General features: G+C 42.6%; 1 protein-coding gene across 1 annotated transcript in view; it reads left to right on the top strand.

The window, feature by feature from the left end:
• UGGT2 (UDP-glucose glycoprotein glucosyltransferase 2) overlaps positions 1-23,971 on the top strand; it is a 347,356-nt gene that overhangs the window by 6,121 nt on the left and 317,264 nt on the right. Inside the window, exon 3 of the mRNA XM_067536834.1 lies at positions 23,429-23,559. Within this exon, the coding sequence (XP_067392935.1) occupies positions 23,429-23,559 (131 nt within the window). The remainder of the gene's footprint in view (positions 1-23,428; positions 23,560-23,971) is intronic.

Raw genomic sequence — 23,971 nt, forward strand, 5'->3', positions numbered from 1 at the left:
TTTTTAGTCCCTCATCTGTCTGTATCCATCTGTAGTCTTTGTTATACTTAGTAGTAAGTTCTTTAGGGTAGGGAATGTCTTTCTTCTATATGTTTTGTAAAGCACATAGCACAGTTGGGTCCTGGTTCATAATTTAGGGCTCCTAGGTATGATGATGATGATGATAGTAATAAAACCTAGTATTTGATTTGGATCAGTCTGTATTGGGTGAAGCTAGCAGCCTTGCAAATCAATGTTTGACTGAACACAGCTGTGCTAGCATGAATTGGAGCCAGTAGGAGGTGAGTGCTATTAAAATGTTATATTATAAATAAGGTTAAGATTCTGTCATGGATATTTTTAGTAACAGTCAGGGACAGGTCGTGGGCAATAAACAGAAATTAATGGAAGCCTCAACCTGTCCTTGACTGTTACTAAAAATACTTTGTGGGGGGAACAGAAGCTGTGAGGCTTACAGCTGCTCCGGCCCCACTGCTCCGCAGGCCAGGGCTGGCCTGCTGATGAGCTGCTTGGTGGCAATGGCCCCGGGACTGGACCAGCTGCTCGGCAGCAGCCATGCCCCAGAAGTTACGGAGGTCCTGGAAAGTCATGAAATCCATGACCTCTGTGAACAGATTTTATCTTTAGTTATAAATGTATTATTATAAATGTTTGTAGGCTAACCAATTTTGAGGACATAAGGTGCGAAAAAGATTTTTTTAAAAATAAATGTTGGAGAAATCTCTTTTAAAAATAGTGTAATTTTGTTTCTAAATTTTCTGGGATAATTTTATCCTGGGATGAGTTGATATGTGAAATTTTGTAGCTTTCCCCAAAATAAAAATACCTAAGCTGAATGCTAAAAATCAGGCTTATAATGGGAAACTAGATTGAGCCTTAACTATTGATTTACTTTTATCCCTCCACAGAGACTTCCTGGCACTAATGAGCCCACAGTGTGGTTATTGTGTGAGTGCTGTCAATGCTCTATTTATAGGTGCTATAAAAAACACAGAGGTGGCTACGTTGTCTGTCCTAAGGAATTTAATATTAGGTAGAGTCCTACCAAATTCACAGTCTATTTTGGTCAGTTTCATGGTCATAGGATATTAAAAATAGTCACTTTCATGGTTTCAGATGTGTACATCAGAAATTTCACAGTTTTATAACTGGGGAGGTCCCAACCCAAAAGACTGCTGTGTGGGTTGCAGAATTGCCACCATTTCTTCTGTGCTGCTGCTGGCGGGGGCACTGCATTCAGAGCAGGGTGGCTGAAGAGCTGTGGCTGAATACAGTGCCCCACACTAGCAGCAGCGAAGAAGTGAGGGTTGCAGGGATTATTGGAGGGCAGAGCTGGTCTTACACGTGGGCTGTGATTGCCCAGGGCCCCATGGTCAGTGGGACACTGTGGTTTTCCCCCTCCTCTCTCCCCACAGCTATCCCAAGGCCCCATAACCTCCGAGCACAGGGCCTGGAGCATGGGAGGGGCAAGACTGGGGTTTCCCGGCTGGGGGCTCCTACTGTGCACTGGGCTCCAGATGCTACTCTCAGTTGGGCTGGGGAGAGATGAGAGTTCCTCTTCTCCTGCAAGGGGCTGCTCCCAGGCTGGATCAGACCCATCTCTGGGAACCTCCTCCAGCTGCAGGAAGCTCCATGGCTGTATGGCCTTCAGAGGTTAGCTCTGAAAGCAGTACAGAAGGAAAGGTGAGCCACCCTCATTTCTGCAATGCCTCCAGGGCTGGGCTCCCAGGTAGTAGCCTGCAGGCGAAGAGGAAGTCCTGTCCCTCCCCATCCCAGTTGGGGCTAGCAGCTAGAACCCAGCACACGGTAGGAGCTCCTCTCCCCTACAATAGCCAGATTTCATGGGGAAGATCAGATTTCACGGTCTGTGATGCATTTTTCACACCCATGAACTTGGCAGGGCCCTAAAAATGCAGTTTAGACACATACAAGGAATGGTTTGGAGAAGGCAATGCAGATGATTTGTTTTAATTCACTAGAAAAGTGTCTTTGCAGAAAGTACAGTCTAAGGAGGATTTAAATGACAAAAGGCTAGCACTAGGAGACAGGAGTTCCGGGAACAAGAGATAGTGAAGACAAAAGTAGCAGAAGGATACAAGAGAAGTACTTAAGCAAGATACCTGGGAAGAGCATTGGCAATGGGATGGCAAGCAGGAGAAAAAGATACTTTCGGTAGAACAAATAGTTCTGGGGCAACTCAGTATCAGAAAGATATTTTAAAAATAAATTGAAGAGGGGGAAAAAAAGTCTTAGAGGGCTCGAGGGAATGATTTGTGAGGAAAGATTAAAGGAAGTATCATTTAGGAAACAGAGCAAAGGGAGATATGATAGCCATCTGCGAGTACTTGGATTGTGTAAACAAGGTGTGGAAAGAAATTGTTTAGGCAGATCCATGACGTATAATGAGGAGGAGTAATGGAATAAAATACAGCAAAAGAAATTCAGGGTAGATATCACAACAAAAAATGGACAGACGTATTAATCTGTAAAAGATTGTGTTTCTTCAATAATCTAGATCTATTCAAGATAATGGCACAACAATATGATGTAGGACAGCAGTATCCACGTCTTATTGATTTATGTAGCATCTTCTTGAGAGAGAGAGTGTGAGTGAATTGATGGAATGTCAAGCTCATATACCACCAATGGTACACACACCAGTTTGGGAATCCCTGTTGTAAAGAACAGACTTGGATTGGGGGTGGATAACAGAGGAGAGTTGTGAGAAGTTGCCTGATACTTCGTTGGCAAAACCAGATTTCCTAATCTTTTGGGCACATTGCAGAAACCTCCTCCCCTTTCTTTTAGGGCATTTGGACAGAGGTGTGTTGATAATGAGGGTTGAAGATCTGATATGTTGGAACTAATGACAAAGAAACTGTAGTTCAAGAGGTGCACTTACTGCCCTGCTGATATATATTTTAATTTATTTATTTATTTTTATTTTTGCTTTAGATGCACTTCTATGTTGTTTGGTCTTCTTGTTGCTCCATATTCAGCACCTTTACCAGGTCCAGAAAGGAACTTCAGAATTTCTTCCAAGCTATGCTGTTGCAGAAAGTATTACTAACTAAATCTTCAGGCTCTGAAGTGCAGGGATCTGTAAGCTGTGGAAGGACAAACTCAGCTCGAACCCCTGAGGGAATTAAAAAGCTCATCTGAGTCCCAGTACAGATGTCAGTCTCCTTTATGTAGCCAAACTTAAGAGGCCAGTCACAATGAATCTGCACACATTGGATCCAGTTGAGCATAAACACATGTTGTGACATGGGACGCTCGCCTCTTCTGAGCACCTCCTATTGGCTGGGTGTGATCCTGCACTCTCTCTTTTCTTGGCGCCCTCTATCAGATGACGACCTTGCTTGGCAGATCTTCATTGGTTCAGCCCTCTGGCCAAGTCACACACAGTCAGTGTGCATGAGTAAACTAAGCTAGGGGGAGTGGTAGATACTCTGGAAGGTAGGGATAGGATACCGAAGGACCTAAACATACTGGAGGATTGGGCCAAAAGAAATCTGATGAGGTTCAACAAGGACAGGTGCAGAGTCCTGCACTTAGGACGGAAGAATCCCATGCACAGCTACAGACTGGGGATAGATGAGCTAGGCAGCAGTTCTGCAGAAAAGGACCTGGGGGTTACAGTGGATAAGAAGCTATATATGAGTCAGCAGTGTGCCCTGGTTGCCAAGAAGGCTAATAGCATATTGGGCTGCATTAGGAGGAACATTGCCAGCAGATGGCGGGAAGTGATTATTCCCCTCTATTCGGCATTGGTGAGGCCGCATTTGGAGTATTGTGTCCAGTTTTGGGCCCCCCACTACACAAAGGATGTGGACAAGTTGAAGAGAGTCCAGCAGAGGGCAACAAAAATGATTAGGGGGCTGGAGCACAAGATGTATGAGGAGAGGCTGAGGGAAGTAAGCTTGTTTAGCCTGCAGAAGAGAAGAATGAGGGGAGATTTGATAGCAGCCTTTAACTACCTGAAAGGGGGTTCCAGGGAGGATGGAGCTAGGCTGTTCTCAGTAGTGGCAGATGACAGAACAAGGAGCAACGGTCTCAAATTGCAGTGGGGGAGGTCTAGGTTGGACATTAGAAAAAGGTTTTTCACTAGGAGGGTGGGAAGCACTGGAATGGGTTACCTAGGGAGGTGGTGGAATCTCCATCTTTGGAGGCTTTTAAGCTGCGGCTTGACAAAACCCTCACTGGGATTATTTAGCTGAGGTTAGCCCTGCTTTGAGCAGGGGGTTGGACTAGATGACCTCCTGAGGTCCTTTCCAACTCTGGGATTCTATAACCCCTACTGAGGTACTCAAGTCCAAAACAAACACAAAACATAAGTCTTCCAGTTCGCTGGCTCAAGCTGGACTCAGCCCCTCCTTCTTGAGAGCACCTTCTCTCTTCACCTTTTTCCCTCTTGGGCCCCTTTAAATCTAGCCCCCTTTCTTGGGTTTCTAGTAAAGAGTCTTGTGCCCTCTTCGGGACTGCCCCTGTGGGTGGTAAAGAGACCCAGGCACAGTACTACTCCAGATCCCAACCCAAGTACCCTTTAACCGGCAGCCACATACTTCTTCCCTTAGTAGTTGCTGCTGCAATCCCTGGGCTGCTTCCCACTCAGTCCCATCACTGTCACCTGTTACTTTAGGGTTACAGTCCTTGCATTCTCTCCATATGTTTCCTGCTTGATCAGAGTCTTTCCTAGGTCTCCTTACTAGGAGAGATTCGCAGTCTTCCAGCCCTTCACCCTTCTGGTCCCAGCCAGGAATGTAGCTCCTTTTAACTGAGCCTGCTGATAGGCAGCTTCCCTGCAGCCTTTCTAAGCAGGCATGAAGGACCCACCTTCACTGCTTCTTTCCTGGGCAAGGTATGGTAGGACTAGGAGGTCTCCAGTAGGAGTCGTCAAAGGTCCTGGTACACCCTGTCACACTTGGCCTCGTAGTTGTTGGCTTGTGCTAAAAGAGGCATAAGGATCTGGTACTTCCTATTCTGTGTACTGAAGTGCAAAACTATACCACAGTGGCTCCAGCCTCAGAAGTCAGAGCAACAGCAAAAGGTGATATTGAGGACCAAGGCTGTAATAATTTACATCCTATGCTGGATTCTAAATCATCAGTTCCATACTTGAAGCCTGATAATACACCTGATGAATCCTTTGATCTACAGATCCTGTGGCTCAGGTGCATTGAGTTTGGACCTTCCTTTGGATTGGAGACCCCTTACATTGCGTTGGAGGTTATCCTTGGTGTTTAAAGATAAAAAGGAAAACGTGTAAAGCAGTGGGATGGTTCCTTCTTCTCTTTGTCTGGGAAAATAAAACAAACAAACAAAAAGCTTTATGAGGCTAAATCCATTTCCTTAGCTATGCAAAACACCTTGCAGATATATGAACCTCCCTCTGTGGTCCCTAATGGTTCCCTGGGAAATTTGTCTTAGCCCTTTCTGCTTTTCACTTAACTAAGCCATTGTTGAAACCCTTGGAAACTTCCTCATCGAAGACCTTGGATCCATATCACTGATCCAAAATCAGACCATAACCAACCTGATGCCTTTACTTGCCCTTCTCGTCCCAGGGAACAGATCAGGAACCCTAGAAAACTTTGAGTCTCTCAGTTCTAGCCTTTCGGATTATGAACTCTCACTCCCTCACATATGGATTATGATAGGGAATTCCCTGCTGGATACTAGCAAGTACTACCATGGGCAATGTGACCATAATAACTTTACCACAGGTATTACTTTGTGTTTAAAAATGCTGGAGAAAGGCATCCACAAAATGAACTGTCTCCCAAAAGTATTCAAGGGAAAGGTCTTGTATGGGAACTATTCTGCCCAGATCTGTCACTCTCACCGGTGATACTAAAGGAGTTGTCTCCTTTACTTGTTTCAGATTCATTATCTGAAAAAGAGCTACATGGGCCTATCAAGTCTCTGGGCATAAATAAGTATCTGGATGTCCAAACTTCACCTGATGACAGGGTAGTGGCACAATCTTCTTCCTTCCCACCAGAAGATATGCACCAATTAAAAAAAACCCAAAAAAACTACTACCTTAAACTTTCTTTTGGAACCTCAAGGAAACCACATTCTTGGTTGTTTTTTTAATATTCTGAATTCAACTTTCAGTGGTAAGACTATTTTACTAGGTCTAGATAATTTATTATAGCTGGCAAAATGTGTTTAAATCCAGCACATGAGATGGCAATTTCTGAGAAAACAGATTAATAGATTCCAAGGCCAAAAGGGCCTATTGTGAACATCCAGTCTCACCTCCTGTGTAATTCAGGCCATAAAACTTCCCCAAAATAGTTCTAGTCCATGTCTTTTAGAAAAACATCCAATTTTGATTTAAAAATTGCCAGTGATGGAGAATCCACCATGACTCTTGTTATATTGTTCCAATGGTTATTTACCTTCATTGTTAAAAGCTTATGCCTTATTTCCAGTCTGAATTTGCCTAGCTTCAACTTCCAGTCTTTGGATTGTGTTATACCTTTCTCTGCTAAATTGAAGAGTGCATCATTAAATATTTGTTCCCCATGTAGGTACTTGCAAACTGTAATCATCACCCCCAGTCTTCTTTTTGTACTGCTAAACAAATTGAGCTCCTTGGGTCTGTCACTGTAAATCATATTTTCTAATGGTGTAATCATTCTCATGGCTCTTCTCTGAACCCTCTTCAGTTTATCAACTCCCTTCTTGAATTGTGGATGCCAGAACCAGACACACTATTTCAGTAGCAGTCACACCAGTGCCAAATACAGAGGTAAAATGATTTGTTTACTTCCACCCGAGATTCCTTTGTTCAGCCCTTCTAGTCACAGTATCATACTGAAGCTCACGCTCAGCTGAATATCCACCATGACTCTCAAATCTTTTTCAGAATTGCTGATTCCCAGGATAGAGTCCCCCATCCTGAAAGTATGGTCTACAGTCTTTGTTCCTAGATGCATACATTTACATTTAGCTGTTTTAAAACACACATTATTTGCTTGCACCTACTTTACCATGCATTCCAGATTGCTCTGTATCAGTGACTTGTCCTCTTCATTATTTATCACTCCCCCAATTTTTGTGTCATCTGCAAATGTTATCAGTGATGATATGTTTTCTTCCAGGTCATTAATAAATGTTAAGTTAGCATAGGGCCAAAAACCAATCCTTGCAAGACCCCAATAAAAGCAAACCATCATGATAATTCCCCATTTATAATTACATTTCCAGACCTATATGCTAGCCGTCTTTTATTTCATTTAATTTGTGCCATGTTCATGTTAATTTTATTTTTTTAATCAAAATATTGTGTGGTAGCAAGTCAAATGCCTCATAGAAGTCTAAATATATTACATCAAAATACTGTTATTTTTATCAGTCAAACTAGTAATCTCATTAAACAGATTGTATCTAAACTTATTTTATATCTATTTTCCATAAACCCCATGTTGATAGGCATCAGTTACATTATCCTCTTTTAATTCTTTATTAATCAAGTCCCATATCAGCCGCTCCATTATCTGGCCTGGGATCAATGTCAGACTGGCAGGCCTACAACTATCTTGGTCATCCTATTTACCCAAATTTAAATATTGGCACGTTAGCTTGCTTCCACTCTTCTGGAACAGTGTTCAAAGACTTATTGAAAATCAGCATTAATGGTCCAATGAGCTTTTCAGCCAGATCTTTTAAAACTCTTCGATGTAAGTTATCTGGACCTACTGATTTAAAAATGTCTGGCTTTAGTAGCGTCTGTTTAATATACTCTTGAGATACTAATGGAATGGAAAGTGTTATATGATACGACTACATCATCTGTTTTTTCCAAATATAGAACAGAAATATTTGTTGAACACTTCTGCCTTGTCTGCATTATTATTGATGATGCTACAATTTGCATATAGTAATGGACCAGAATCACTGTTAGTAGTCTTTGTTCCTAATATACCTAAAAAACCCAAAAACAAAAAAACAAAAAACCTCTTTGGTGTTCTTAACTTTAATGGTCATAGCTTTCTCCTTGTATTCATTTGCTTCACTTACCTGTTTTCTACAAATCCTAGCTTTTGATTTATATTCATTACTATTAATTTCCCCTTTTTTCTGTTTGTTTATGTATATTATTTTCTATAGCGAAATTCTTGTTCCTTCTAAACTAGGTCAGGTTTTTAACTAATATGGTCATCTTCCTCAGTTGTGGGATTGTGACTTTTTGGTCATCTAGTAAAGTATTCTTAAACAATTCCCATTCACATGCTTCACATTAAATTTTTCCTCTCATTTGATTTGTCTCATAATTGTTTTTAGCTTTGTGAAATTGGCTTTCTTTAAAGCACTCCGTGTATTTGTGTGTACACCCCCCACTCACACCACCACATGCTCTTGATTTTATTCAGTTTGCACATTATAACTGTGATCAAGTCATAATCACTTGTACCTCTGTAATCACTGTTTTTTCATTCTGTGGTCAGATCTTCTTTATCTGTCAAGATGAAGCCTAATATATAATTCTCTGTGTTGGATGCAACATTTCTTGAGCTAGAAAATTGTCATCTCTAATATTTAGAAATTCTAAAACATCCTTAGTACTGGCATCATGAACCCCCGGCATGTGTTGCTTCAGTTCATGTGCCTGTGATTGCACCTTTCTTCCTCCACATTTTAGCTAGGTGAGTAAGGAGCAGGTCATCCTGTTCCATGGTGTGATTCAGTGGTCCTCAGCAGACACCAACTACTACGTAATCTTGTGCTTTATCTGTTAGGACACCAATCCATGAGCATTCAAGATAATTTTTCTTCTGAGTTATCAGTGACTCGGGAATACCTAAAGCCATTTTTGACATACAGTGCTATTTACCCATCCTTTTGCCCATTCAGTCCTTCCCATTTAGGTAATAACTAAGACTATGATTTTTTTTTTTAACAGAAAATGGTAGTACATTTCATGGTAGAGATTGGGGAAAACAAGGATATGACATGGAAAAGATCAAGATGGCTGGGGGCTGGCTGAGGCTGGTGTAAGAAAAAGCACAAGTTGGAGCAAGGAACAAACACTGCCTGGGGCAGTCTGTCAAAACTGCCAGGCAGCTGGGAATTCTCCTGGCAAGGTAGTGCTATTGAGCAGAGTGGAGTGGCTGCTTCCATTAGGAGCCTATATAAATGCCTTGGGGTCACCTGGTTAGGCCCTTGCTTGTGGACTGGCTGGGGCCTGGTTGATTGGCAGGGGCCTGTCATCTGACTCACAGGTAACTTCCTCAGATGACTCACCAGCTCAGGCACAGGGATGACTCATCACAGAAAGGGTAGGAACAGAAGTCCCTCAGCAGGGCTGAAAAGTGAGTCCATCCACACTGACTCTGCAGTGGCAACCTTGAGCGTGGGCCTGGTTATGTGTTCTGGATATTGTGACCTAACCCATGTAGTCACAACACCACTCAGGTTTGGTGCATATACCTCTCTACAGATGGAAATGGAGGGGCAAAGGGCCAAATTTAATTGCTGTTGTGACCACATATGCCAGGGCCAATGCACGTTTGGCTCTCCACTTTTCTGTCTCCATCTACAGAGGGGTGTATGCTCCAAATCTGAGTGATACTATGATCATGGAGGACCAGGATGCTGCACCTGGAAGAGAAAGAAGTTGCAGCTGTGGAGCTGCAGCCCTTATTCAAATTCAGGGTTACCGTGGACAACATAATCTCTGCTCCAAAATTGTAGCCTTAGTAATAATCACAGATTTAACATTTCAGTCATTAGCATCATCCCCCCACATTCAGGCTATGTCTACACTGCAGCACTAATTCGAATTAGCTTAATTCCAATTACAGAAAGCGATTTAGAGAAAGCGCTGCAGACTGTCCACACTATAGTGTTTGTGCTGGTTTCTTGTGTCCACACTGGCCAGCCTTAAGTCGAATTAGAAACCCGTGCAATGTGGGAAGCTATCCCACAGTGCAACTAATCATAGAGACTGTTGTGAGGAGTGTCATCATCCCAGGATGCAGCGCTGCTTCCCTCACCCCGTTCCCCCAACCCCAAACAAACAGGAAAAGGATTTTTATGCTGTTTTTTTACTCCCCCGATCGCCGTTGCTGCAGGCACATGGAGTCAGTTGAACTATGCTCTCATTTTGACCATGACAAATACATCGTTGTTTATCCTGGATTACTTTAGAAATTTATGCTGTTTGCCTTTTATACTCCCCCCACTACCCACTGTATATTGCTTGCCTTTGATTTTTCCCTTCACCAAACGAACCCCCCCCACCTGTATGCTGTTTGCCTTTTATGTTCCCCCCACTGCCCCCTGTATATTGCTTGCCTTTGATTTTTCCCTTCACCAAACGAACCCCCCCCACCTGTATGCTGTTTGCCTTTTATGCTCCCCCTACGACCCCGTGTATATTGCTTGCCTTTGATTTTGATTCTACAGGTGTCTGTAGAATGTAAGATAAATAACAACAGAGTCAGTTAGTATATTAATATAATGATACAAATGTTTCCATTTCACTGATGGAAAGCATGATATAATGTATCCACATGTAGCACTGTGAATAAACTCCCAAGAAAGTATCAATTTCCATGATTGGTAACTGAAACAATGTAGCAAGGAATTTCCTCTCACTGCTGGCATTTAAATCACATTCACCATGCAGGGAAAGGGATAGGTGGTGAAATCTTTCAAAGGGGCAAACTTGAAAGGGCTAAACTTTCAAAGGGACAAACTGCAAAGGGCTTGCTGGGCAGTTAAAACGCATTCACCACGGGGAGGGGGGTAGGTGGTGAAATCTTTCAAACCCTTAAAGAGACAAACTGAAAAGGGCTTGTTGTGTGTGTGTGTGTGTGTGTGGGGGGGGGGGTGATCACAGCTTGGATTTTAAACCCATTCACCTCAGGAAATGAAGATTTAAATCTTCCCGGGGCTGCTTTGGGGGAGGATACTGAAATGGGGCATCATGGGATACAGTCTGGAGGCCAATTAATTCGAATTAAGTCCCATTGCGTCTACACTCACACTAATGCAAATTAACTGATGCACTTCAGGCACTTATCCACTTGCAGAGGTGGTTTTATTAATTCGATTTTAAAGGCTCCTTAATTCAAATTAACAATGTGCAAGTGTAGACACAGGAGTAATTAATTCGAATTAAGGGACTTTAATTCGAATTAAGCCACCAGTGTAGACCAGGCCACAGTAATACTGATTAGATCAAATTTGTGCTCATAAATTAGCAATTCCAATTCTTTTTGTTTGTTACACAGACTCCAGTTACAACAGTTGTCTCTTGGAGGGTCTGTTAGACCCATCCAGTTCCAAATTCAGTGGTAGGGACCACTGCCATTCAAAGAGTTGAAACTGCAGGTAAAGAACAGAATTATAAGACACATAGATGAACGTGATATGTTGGGGAAAAGTCAACTTGGCTTTAGTAAAAGGAAATCATGCTTTATTAATCTGTTAGAATTTTTTGAGGATGGGTGAGAATTCACCGTGGACAAGGAGATCCGGTGGATATGATGTACATGGAGTTTCAGAAAGTTTTGACAAGGTCCCTCATGGAAGGGTCGTAAGAAAAGTAAGGAGTTACGGGATAAGAGGAAAGGTCCTTTTATGGATCGGTAACTGGTTAAAAGATAAGAAGTACAGGGTAGGAATAAATGGTCAGTTTTCATAGTGGAGAGAGGTAGATAGTGGATTCCCCCAAAGATCTGTACTGCATGGACCAGTGCTATTCAACATATTCATAAATGAGCTGGAAAAAGGGATAAACAGTGAATTGACAAAGTGTGCAGATGATACACAATTACTTAAGAAAGTTAAGTCCAAAGCTGACTGTGAAGCGTTGCAGAGGGATCTCTCAAAACTGTGTGGCTGGGCAAGAAAATGGAAAATGAAATTCAATGTTGATAAATGCACAGTAATGCACTTTGGAAAACATAGTCCTAAATATACATATAAAATGATGGGGTCTAGATTAGCTGTTACCTCTCAAGAAAGAAATCTTGGTGTTAACATGGATTGTTGTCTGAAATCATCTGTTTAGTGTGCAGCAACAATGTTAAAAGCAAACAATGTTAGGCTCCATTAGGAAAAGGATAGATGAAATAGAAAATATCATAATGCTGCTATATAAATCTATGATACACCCACACCTTTAACACTGCATGCAGTTCTAGTTGCCTCATCTCAAAAAAGATATACTAGAATTAGAAAAAAGTACAGAGAAGGGCAACAACAGTGATTAAGGGTACGGAACAGCTTCCATATGAGGAGAGATTAAAAAGACTGGGCTGTTCATCTTAGAAAAGAGACAACTAAGGGGAAGGGATATGATAGAGCGGTGGTTCTCAACCAGGTGTACATGTACCTCTGGGGTACGCAGAGGTCTTCCAGGAGGTACATCAACTCAGCGAAGTCAGTACAAACTAAAATTTCATACAATGACTTCTTTATACTGCTCTATATACTATACACTGAAATAAAAGTACAATATTTAGATTCCAGTTGATTTATTTAATAATTATATGGTAAAAATGAGAAATTAAGCCATTTTTCAGTAATAGTGATGTTGTGACGCTTGTATTTTTATCTCTGATTTTGTAAGCAAGCAGTTTTTAAGTGAGGTGAAACTTGGGAGTATTCAAGATAAATCAGACTCCTGCAAGGGATACAGTAGTTTGTAAAGGTTGAAAGACACTGTGGTAGAGGTCTATAAAATCATGAATGGTGTGGAAGAAGTGAATAAGGAAGTGTTGTTTACCCCTTCACATAACACAAGAACCAGGAGTCATCAGATGAAAATTCATAGGCAGCAGGTTTAAAACAAACAAGGAGGTACTTCTTTACACAATGTACAGTCCACCTGTGGAATTCAGTGCCAGGGGAAATTGTGAAGACCAAAAGTACAACTGAGAAGAATTAGGTACATTCATGGAGGATAGGTCTACGAATGGCTATTAGCCAAGATAGTCAGGGACACAATCCTGTGCTCTGGGTATTCCTAAGCCTCTGACTGCCAGAAGGTGTGACTGGATGACAGGAGGAATCATTCAACAATTGCCATGTTCTGTTTATTCCTGCTAAACATCTGTCACCAGCCACTGTTGAAAGACAGGATACTGGCCTAGATGGACCATTGGTCTCACTCCCTATGGGCGTTCTTATGAGTTTAAAGAAAGTCAAAACCAAGTTACTCCTTTTAGATAGAAACTCATCCGTGAGTAGTGTCAATTTCATAAACATTCTGACTGTTCTTGGTAAACAATGTCTTGCTAGACAATGCTGTAGAGGATTCATCTTTAGATATGCAAGCAGAGTTACTTATGTCACCAATCAACTGGTTTGGCATGAGTTCTTCTACAGCACTTCCACTTTCTTCTGGAAGCAAAGCTCTGCCTTTTTGAGACTCCGTAACTACCCTAATAAAAATATGATCTGTACTGGAGCTATATGTGATTTATTCCAATTTATCTTGAACCCCAGTGTTTGCAACAGGGTACATTAGTGGCACAAGCTTTTGCTTGGTCCTCCTGTGAGGGCACTCTAATGAGTAAATAAGGGTAATGGTGATTAAATGGATGTCTTAAATGTATTGCTATTGGTGAAAGGCTTGTAGACAGGCCAAATGGATTTAGTATTGATAATCATCTCCTCCTACAAAAAACAGTAGGTGTTTTCAATGTGAAGGCCTTACTGAGATGTGAAAATAATCATCCTGTAAACTGAGAGCCCCAAAACAGTCTTGGGTGGACAAGGAAGGAATGATTGAGGTTAGGAGAATCATGCAGAATTTGAACTTTCTGATGAAAGATTCAGAGGGGTAGCCGTGTCAGTCTGTATACAGCAAAAACAACGAGAGTCCTGTAGCACTTTAAAGACTAACAAATTTAATTTCTGCAGGCATAAGCTTTCGTGGGCTGTAACCCACTTCGTCAGATGTAAAGAATAGAAATGACATGGGAGGTATATATATACATATCCAAGGGTAAGGAACAACAGTGGGGAAGGTGGATATAAGCAAAGTCCATTCAGTTAGAGTAGTTGAGGCCTATTCACAACCACTGATTAGGAGGTGAGAATGTGTGAACAGTGACAATTACTTATTGTAATGAGATAACCATTCCAAGTCCCTATTTAGACAGTTTGATTGTGTCAAGTTTGCAGATGAGTTCCAATTCTGCACTTTCTCTTTGAAGTCTGTTTTTGAAGTTTTTTTGTAGAAGTATGGCAACTTTCAAGTCAGCTACAGAGTGTCTTGGGAGACTGAAGTGTTCTCTAACTGGTTTATGGATGTTATTATTTTTTATGTCTGATTTGTGTCCATTTATTCTTTTGCATAGTGACAGTCCGATTTGGCCAATGTACATGGCAGAGGGGCATTGCTGGCACATGATGGTGTATATCACATTAGTAGACGTGCAGGTGAATGAGCTCCTTATGGTGTGGCTGATGTGGTTAGGACCTGTGATGGTATCACTAGAGTTGATGTGCGGGCAGAGCTGGCAATGGGGTTTGTTGCAGGGGTAGGTTCCTGGGTTAGTATTCTTGTATGGTGTACGGTTGCTGGTGAGTATTTGCTTCAGATTGGGGGCCTGTCTGTAAGCAAGGATAGGTCTGCCTCCCACAGCTTGAGCGAGTGAGGGATCATCTGCTAGGATAGGTTGTAGATCCTTAATGATGTGTTGGAGAGATTTTAACTGGGGACAGTGGTGTTCTGTTGTTTTCTTTGTTGGGTCTGTCCTGTTGTAGGTGACTTCTGGGTACCCATCTGGCTCTGTCAATTTGTTTCTTCACCTCTCCAGGTGGGTATTGTAGTTTTAAGAATGTTTTATGGAGATCCTGTAGGTGTTTGTCTCTGTCTGAGGGATCGGAGCAAATCCGGTTGTATCTTAAGGCTTGGCTGTAGACCATGGATCATGTAGTGTGTCCAGGGTAGAAGCTGGAGGCATGAAGACATGTATTGCGGTCAGTTGGTTTTCAGTAGAGGGTGGTAATGTGACCATCATTTATTTGTATTGTAGTGTCCAGGAAGTGGATTTCTTGTGTGGACTGGTCCAAGCTGAGGTTGATAGTTGGGTGGAAATTATTGAAATCCCGATGGATGAAAGAGTTGAGCTTCTCAAGGTTTTATCATTGACTCAAAATTGCAATGTCCCCAAAGGAATTGCATTCAATCCCTCAGTTTGGTAGGCCACAGTCACCTCAGATGCATCCAATCTTCATTAGAAGAATTCACAATTATGTATTTCCAGGGGGAAAAAAATGGGTATCATTGTTCATGAATTAAGAGTGATACATTGGGCTTTCAAATTCTTTCTCCCTCAACTACATATTCTTGGAGTGCTGGTCCCTTTGTGTATACCACATGTGGATACGCATGTGCCCCATGTGACTAAATCTGGAAATGGTGTCAGTTGATGCGCACATGCTCAGTAGCTTCCCTCGTGTTGTCAACTGAAGATATAAGAGATGGTGTGGGTCAACATCTCTCTAGTTCCTTCTTCCCATCGCATGGCCCGAGTCAGAGTTGTGTCCTCCTTCAGTGCATAATGTGTAAAGTAAACGTAAATAGTTTTTATATCTATTTTAGTGGTTATAGTTAGTATAGATTTAGCATCAGATAGTTATTCTTCCCTCCCTTCTCCCACCTCCCCGCCAAATCGAGGGAAATCCTCCCCAGGCCTGAGACTGTGCCCAGTGTCCCAGGATCCAAGAATTGCATCTCCTGCTCTTGCTGCTGCTTCATCAGTGATGAGCATCAAGGGTGCCTGTATTGTCCGGGTGAAGCACACGTCAGCAAAGTGGAGTATTCGTCAATCTTTCCCACCCAGAATTAAAGGCCTGAGAGCTCTGACTTAAAACCTTCCTGACGGAGGAAGTTATGAGGGCCCGCTCTAGGTCAGGAGATCCCCTATACATCAGTCTCCGCTGACTAGCAGCACCCCTCCAAGCACGATCCTTGGAGAAGAGCCTTTGCCGTTGAAGCAGAGGGCACTTTTATGGGTGCAAGAACAGATCCTTGCAGAGGACTGTCCATAAGAAACTCGTTTCATCCCCAAGCTGGTCCAGGGTAGGTTAGACATTGCATATAGAACCCACAGAGCCAGCTCTGCTGGAGGGCAGGGCACAAAAACAGGGATCTGGCAGTGATGGCAGGACCGAAACATAAAGATAGATGCTTGCCAGTCCCATCTACAAATGTGGGTCTGGACACATCATCGAAACCGCCTCATCTATCCAAAGACCGACTGGCTGCAGAAGATGAGCCAGGTCCTTCAGTTTGTGTTGGAACTCCTCAGACTCCCAACCATTCGGAGACCTTTGTAGCACTTGAGGATATACTCCTTTCGTACCCTCAGTTTTCACTCCTTTTGGGCCCTGCGTTCCTGAGAGGCATCCTTATCCCGGAGGAGGAATTGTTATTGATGCCCCAGGAACAGCTTCATCCCCACCCATCAGGCAGGGGTGTCCTGGTACTAACAGTACCACCACTACCACAGAACTGTCCTCGTAATTGGAGTAGTCGAAAGAGATAGCTGCACCAGTATCTCCAAGAAGGCACAAAAGCACCAACAGACAGTCGAGAGGCTATACTTACCATCCCTTTGGATATGAACCCCTAGGGAGAGCTGGTACCGATTTCCTTGGAGGCCCAATTCCAATCTTTCCTGGATGAGGTAAAATTAGTAGTGAAGGTAGTCTAGAGTGTGATAGATGCTGTAGATACTGGGTCCAGAAGTTTGGCCACAGGGCTAGTCATGTGAAGGGACTCATGATTCCAGTTGTTGGGCTTTTTTAGAGAAGTCCAAAACACCATTCAAGACCTCACCTTCAATGAGTCCAACATTTTTAATGAAAAGATGGACAAGTCCCTTCACTCCATAGAACTCAAAAGCCACTCTGCGATCCATGGGGAATTTACGCTCCAGCCCCCCAGGAGGAGACACCAGAGACAGCCCTTTAGACCGTGATCACCTTCTTCTCAAGCTTTATATTACCAGCGTCCATATGAGCCTTCATGCAAATGATAGAGGATTCAGTGCTCCCATTTCTTGGCTCCCTCTACTGTCACAACTCTTCTTATTCCCAAACACAGGCCAACGACCATTTTTGACACACGTCGAGGCCCACTTGCCACGGGTCATGCTACTTACACCTTCCCTTGTCACCTTTGGAAGTCATCTTATTCTCTTCACCCACACCTGGAACAAGATCACCACAGATGGTTGGGTCCTGAAGATGATCCAACAGGGATACTCCATAGAATTTCTTTCCTTCCCTCCTCACAAACCACCTCCCCGACCTCCCTCCATGGACCATTCTCATCAAGTGATTCTTCAACAAGAGGCGGAATCCCTCTTTCACCAAGGGGCTATAGAATGCGTCCCACCTCAGTACCGAAGAAGAGGGTTCTAGTCCCCATATTTCCTAATCCTCCAAAAAGATGGCAGGTGGAGATCCAACCTGGACATTCAGCAACTCAACATCTTTATTCAAAAGCTAAAATTCTGGATTATTACAGTGGTATCTATAATCCCTTTCCTTCTGGAGGAATATGGTGTGTGGCTCTTGTTGAGCTGGGGACAAATTCAGATCAATTCATGTGCCCATAGCTGGGCACCCAGTGACCATCCCAGTGAAGACCAAAAAGTCAGTAGCTTCAATGCAGAGCCATTGTTTATTGAAAAGCAGGTATCACAGACAAATAGAAAAGACTATACAATGCCTCTCCTTAATAAGTCTCAATTTCCCAAGCATAAACCCTTAGTGACTATGTTGGCCCCACACAGTATCCTGATTGGTAAGCAAAGCATGATCGCTTCCACTCCTAGATGATGACTGTCTCTTCCTCCTTCAGGTTCCTTCAGGTCCTTGGTCTATTTTCTAAGTCCCTCATAGTGAGGTCTTGGCTACCCCAAGGCCCTCTGATCTATGATGCCTCGGAGCTAGGTCTAGGTTACCCTGAGGTTCTCTGGTCTTAGTCCTTCTTCTGTCCGACAGTATCACTGGCCCTCTTGGATATATGAGATATAGATAGAAAAACTAGATACCATGTGATCTTCCCAGTACTTATACCCTCAAAGAAGTCACATATCCCCAAAATATGCTTTGCCAGTGAATTATGTGGCATATCCCAATTAATTCATAATCTGGGAGGGAGCTGCAGGGTTTGGCTGATATTCACTTATTGTGGACTACTCCCCTCCAGGCACCTGATGTCATGTCATTCTGTAGGGTCAGTTGACCAAGGTCAGCTCACCCCAGATTTGTCATTGCACACCTGCACATGTACACAGCAGGTGAACTGGCCATTGGCTGACCATGACCATTGGTCTTCCACATCAGCATATAGCTGCTTACACACATTGCTGGACAAACATTTGTGACACGTATTGATGCCAAGTGCAAGTTTGGCCTTTTCAGTGATTTTTCCACAGTCTAGTGCTATGAGGCCCTGCTCCCAGAGTCCTCCAGCAGTCAGGCTCACCAGACTTGTCCATCGTGATACTATATAGTGATTCAGCACCATTCCAACAGCTCTCAACATGAAGGATGCATGTTTCCACGTAGATGTTCACCCATATCACAGGAAATTCCTGCGCTTTATGGTTGGCCAAGAGCATTACCATTTTCATGTCCTCCCTGTTGGGCTTCTATGGCACCCATGTTATTCACAAAAGTTTTCACCATGGTAGCAGCCCAGATGCAATGCCACGGCTACATAGTATTTCCATACATGGATGACTGGCTCCTGGTATGCCACTCTCACCAGGAAGTCATTGCAGGAACAGGATTTCTTTGGCACCTTCTTACTACTTGATGTGTTTGCATAAATGAAGAAAAGTCCATTTTGTCACCCAGACTGGCAATAACATTTATTGGGGAGTGGCTGGACTCAGTGTCTGGGAGAGTATTTCTTCCTGCAGACAGGTTTTATGCAATGAGCAACTTTATCTCTCACATTACATGCAGACAGCGAATCACAGTGCACATGCACCTATGTAACGCCATTTGCCAGACTCCTTTTGAGGTGCTTGCAAGCTTGGCTCCAATTGACCTACCGACTGAACAGAGATTGCATTGACTCCAGTGTCACTGGTCCTACCAGAGTTCTCACCTCCCTTGCTTGGTGGTTCAACCCACACAAGGTCATTGTGGGGACTCACTTCAACCCTCCCGTACCGAAGGCCATTATCCTGACAGATGCCTCTGTAATAGAGTCGGGCTCTCACCTGAACCTTCACACTGCTCAAGGTATCTGGACCTCAAAAGAGGCCAGACTATACATAAACTTACTGGAACTGAGAGTGGTCCACCTTGTGTTCAAGGCCTTTCTTCCACTTACTCCATGTGCAGGTAATGTTAAACAATATCCCTTCAGTGGTCTACATAAACAGACAGGGAAGAATGAGATTTCATCCCACCTGCCGGAAAGCTGCCAGACTTTGGAACTGGTGTCTCAAGAATTTCATTACGATAGAAGCTGCATACCTCCCGGGCATTCACAACCATGTGGCAGACAGGCTGAGCTGATGTTTCTCTAGAGACTATGAATAGTAAATACACAACATGGTTCTAGTCAATATATTTTCACAATGGGACACTCCCCTACAGCACCTCTTTGCATCCCAGACGAACAGGAAGATCCCCATATATTATTTCAGGGGAGCTATAGACCACAGATCCCAGGGTGGTGATCTCCTGGATGGACAACCTCAAATATGCTTTTCCTCCCATCCCCCTACTACCACAAGTTGTTTGGAAGGTACATCGCAAAGGAGCCACCATCACCCTCTTACCACCTTAGAAGCCCAGGCGACTCGTGTCAATGGAACGCCTAATGATGTCCACATGCCCATCTATCAGAATCTGCTCATTTCAGGATCTCTTTACTCAGGATGGGGAAGATCAAGCACTCCAACCCAGGCTCACTTATCTTATGGCCTGGTGTTTGGATAGGTGTCAGATGTAGAATGCTCATGTTCTGTTCCTGTCTAGGAAATTCTTAATCAAATTAGGAAAGATTTCAGTAGATCCTGCTACCGGCTTAAATGATGGTGCTTCATGGCCTGTGCATAACGCCTCCAACTATTGCCTCATACAGCTGGCATTCCGGTCATCCTAGATTATTTCCTCTCCTTAAAGACTTCAGGTTTGGCTGTCAGTTCACTGTGGGTACACCTTACAGCAATTAGTGCCTTTCTCCATCTGGTGGAGGAATGTTCTGTCTTTACATGCCAAACCACTGTGCCAAACCACTCTATTTATGAAGGGCTTGATCAGGACCTTTCAAGCTGTCATTAAGCTCCACCTCAGTGGGACCTTAAGCTTGTCCTGTCAGCAGTCACAGATCTGCTCTTCGAACCTATAGCAACATGTGTCATGACCTATCTGTCTATGAAGATGGCATTCTTAGTGGCTATAACATCATCCAGGAGGGTCAGTGAGTTAGAAGCCATGATGGTAGACATTCAGTGTACAGTATTCTACAGAGAGAATGTCTCCCTTAGGTTACATGCCAATTCCTCTCCAAAATTGTTTCTGAGTTCCAGATCCATCAGTTGATTCACTTATCTGTATTTTTCCCAAAACATACGCTCACTCCACAGGCAAGAGACTTCATTCTCTCGATGTCAGACATGTCCTGGTGTTCTACGTACAAAAAAACAAACCCATTAGAAAATTTCCGAGACTCTTTGTTGCCATGGCAGAACAGTCGCATGGACAGGCCATATTCTCACAGAGCATTTTTAAGTGAATTTGGGCTGCATATTAGAATGCTACAAAATAGCAAAGCTTCCCCCTCCTGCGGGTATTACAGCTCACTCCATGCAAATACAAGTGGCCTACATGGCATCCTTACTGGATGTTCTGCTGAGGATATTTGCAGATAGGCAGCTTGAAGCTCTGTACACACATTTGTGTCCTAACATGCTCTCATTCAAGCTGTAACTGCAGATGCAGCCATAGGAGCAGCAGTACTGCAGGCATCTCTGTTACTGGCTTCCTTGCACCCTCCTCTACTCTGAATGCTGTTTGCATTGAATACACCTAGGGGCCAGCACTTGAAGAAGAAACGGAAATTCTTTGAGATGTGTGGTCCCGATCTGTATTCCAGTACCTGCCCTCCTCCTCTGCTCCAGATCCTCTTAGATTGTAGTAAGAAGGAGAACTGGAGAGGCATCAACCCGCACCGCCTCATATAACACTTGCCTCAAGGACACAAGGGATGCAACTGCACATGTGCAGGTGAACTGACATTGCTTTGAAGAATTTGTGGACTTGGGTATATGGCACGCAAGCCTTCCCACATGTAGAATACAGATAGGGACCACACATCTTGAAGAGCCTCCAGTTACAATAGGTAACCTTCATTTAGAGTGGTTCAAGTGGTTACTGTCAACACTACAGTGATGTTTTACATGAATAAGCAGAGGGGAGTACATTAGAATCAGCTGTGCAAAGAGGCTGTAGTTCTATGGGAATGGTGCATAGTACGCCAAATTTATCCTTTAACTCTCTGTCTTGCAGACAAAGAGAACATACTGGCAATTCGGAGACTTATGTGATCAGCCCAAGTGGTCACTCGATTCAGTAGCAAACAACATCTTCTCCCTGTGGGGGTATCCAGAAATAGACCTCTGCAACAAGACATAACGGCAAATGTCAGAGGTTTTGCTTCAGAACAGGATACGTCCAGTCCATCTTGGATGTGTTTCTTTATAACCATACATATGACATAGCAACAAAAATACTACAACAATAATGTTCACTATGTCATGAGCATTCCAAAAACACATTACATGACATACTTTGCATTAAACAATACACAGTTACACCATAAGGGTGAACATGAATGATACATAATCACACCATAAGGGTGTACATGGGGTTCAGTGTGTCACAGAGGTTAATGAACATTTGCCTTCGGAGTAGAGGAAACACAGTTACATGGGACCTCAATCTAATATTTAGTTAATGAAATCTTTCTTTCAGTCCATGGGAGAATGTTGCCCGTTCATCTTTCAATTAAGACAGGTTTTATCAAAGCCTTTAGGTATTACATCTGCCAGAAAATTGAGCTAGCATCAGGATCTCATGACTGGAATCTCCTTTTACAGCCTTTCAGAAAGAAAAAGTGATCCTCTGTTCACATCTGAAATTTTTCCAACAGTAAAAGCATGTTACCACGAACAGTCCATAAAATTGTATTTTTTCGTGGGCCTTCTTTTCTCTGAAGGGAAGCTTAGCAATACACCATGGATATTAAGAGAGCATTAGCCTTATATTTGACTAGGACTAAGGAGTACAAGAAATCATCTAGGCGGCTTGTCTCATATAGGGAAAAGAATAAAGATCAGGCAATCACATCTGCATGCCTTCCCAAGTGCATTAGACTCTATAGTGAATAGTGTTGTGAACACACCACTGTTCCTCTTTCAGGAGATTTTAGAGCACTCTTGATTAGGACAAATGTTGTTTTCATGGTCTGTCTTAGACATACTTTCATATTAAAAATTTGTAGAGCTGGCACTTTGGAGTTTGATGCATACTTGTTTCATATTTTTACAAAATGTTATTCCTTAGGTATGGCATGGACCCCTGCATATTTTGGTAAAGAATTATTACAAACTCTATTTAAATAGGCCCCACTCTCTGGAGGGAAGAGTTCTTATTGCTAAACTCCCAAGAATGGGAATGTGCAGAGGCCACTTGAAGATGAACTGAAGGTTTTCTTCCGTGAACAGAGTTTATGAGATGACCTCTGCATATTCACACTCCATACCTACCTTCCTTTCTTCCCTTGAGTCCTAATTTGAATTTTGGACCTGAGGAGGCAGTGGAAAGAACTGAAATGATTGGGATTCTACGCCCCATTTCATAGTTTTGCTCTTCAAACATGTGGCGTTGTAAAGGGAGGTGCAAGGGGTACGAGAGCACTCCACTGGGTATTACTTTTCCAAGATTCTACTAGTCTAAGCTGCACTGTGGGTGCAACTCAAAAACAAATGTGCAGAGGTCATCTGTAAGAATTCCATTTACAGGTGAGTAACTGTATAGTTTGTATAAAATGTTTTTGAACAGCACAAGGAGCCTAGGATACATTCAGAAAAAACTGAAATAAATTAATACATTGTAGGCTGTAAGTGTGGCTATACAGAGAAGCATTATTGCCTTTCTTGTCCTGAGTGGATTTTTCAGTTCCTGAAAAATGGTAAATGAGACTACTTAATTCACGCTTGCAGTTTTTTCCCCATTGATGTGAGGCTTTTAGAGTTGCTGAGTAAAAGAATTCACCAACAGAGACTGTACAAATCCTTTTGTGTTCCATTGGCAATCAGTGCTGGTGTAATATTTGTATGTTGCCTAATCCCAGTGAACATTTGAGGATACTATTTGAGGCCAAATACTAAACTCTCCCTTGTATTGTTTTTAACAGATTCAGAACATTCTTACTACAACTTAATCTTGAAGAAAGCAGGACAATTTTTATCCAATTTTCAGATCAATCTTTTGAAGTTTGCTCTTTCCATAAGGGCATACTCACCAACAGTTCAGATGTTTCAACAGGTGTGTAAAATTATCTGACATATTTGGTTGTGTTTGATAGCTGTACTTTCAAATAAATCATGTTGTCTATTACATCTGTAGAATGTAGTAAACAGTTGGAACCAAGCATGATGAATGTTATAAATAGGTTATGTTATAATGTGCTTTATAACATTTTTTTATTAACTATGAGGAAAAAGTATTCATGTTTAATAGGATATATAGCTTTTTTTGAAGGAGAGTTTTATTGAATCTGATTTTACTTCAGAGCTGAGAGTTATTTTCTGTGCAGCAGTGGGAATAAACACCTTCTGCTCTTCACAATTCAAGTTTTCATCAAGCAGGATAATCTTTCCTGTGGTTGGTATTCTTTGATTCACTGCTTAGTAGGATTCCATTTCTATGCCCACCCTATCTTTTGGACATTTGCAGG

Source organism: Emydura macquarii, unplaced genomic scaffold (genome assembly GCF_026122565.2).
Source record: "Emydura macquarii macquarii isolate MOO-44397 ecotype Brisbane River unplaced genomic scaffold, CSIRO-AGI_Emac_v2 contig_3671, whole genome shotgun sequence".
Taxonomy (NCBI): domain Eukaryota; kingdom Metazoa; phylum Chordata; order Testudines; family Chelidae; genus Emydura; species Emydura macquarii.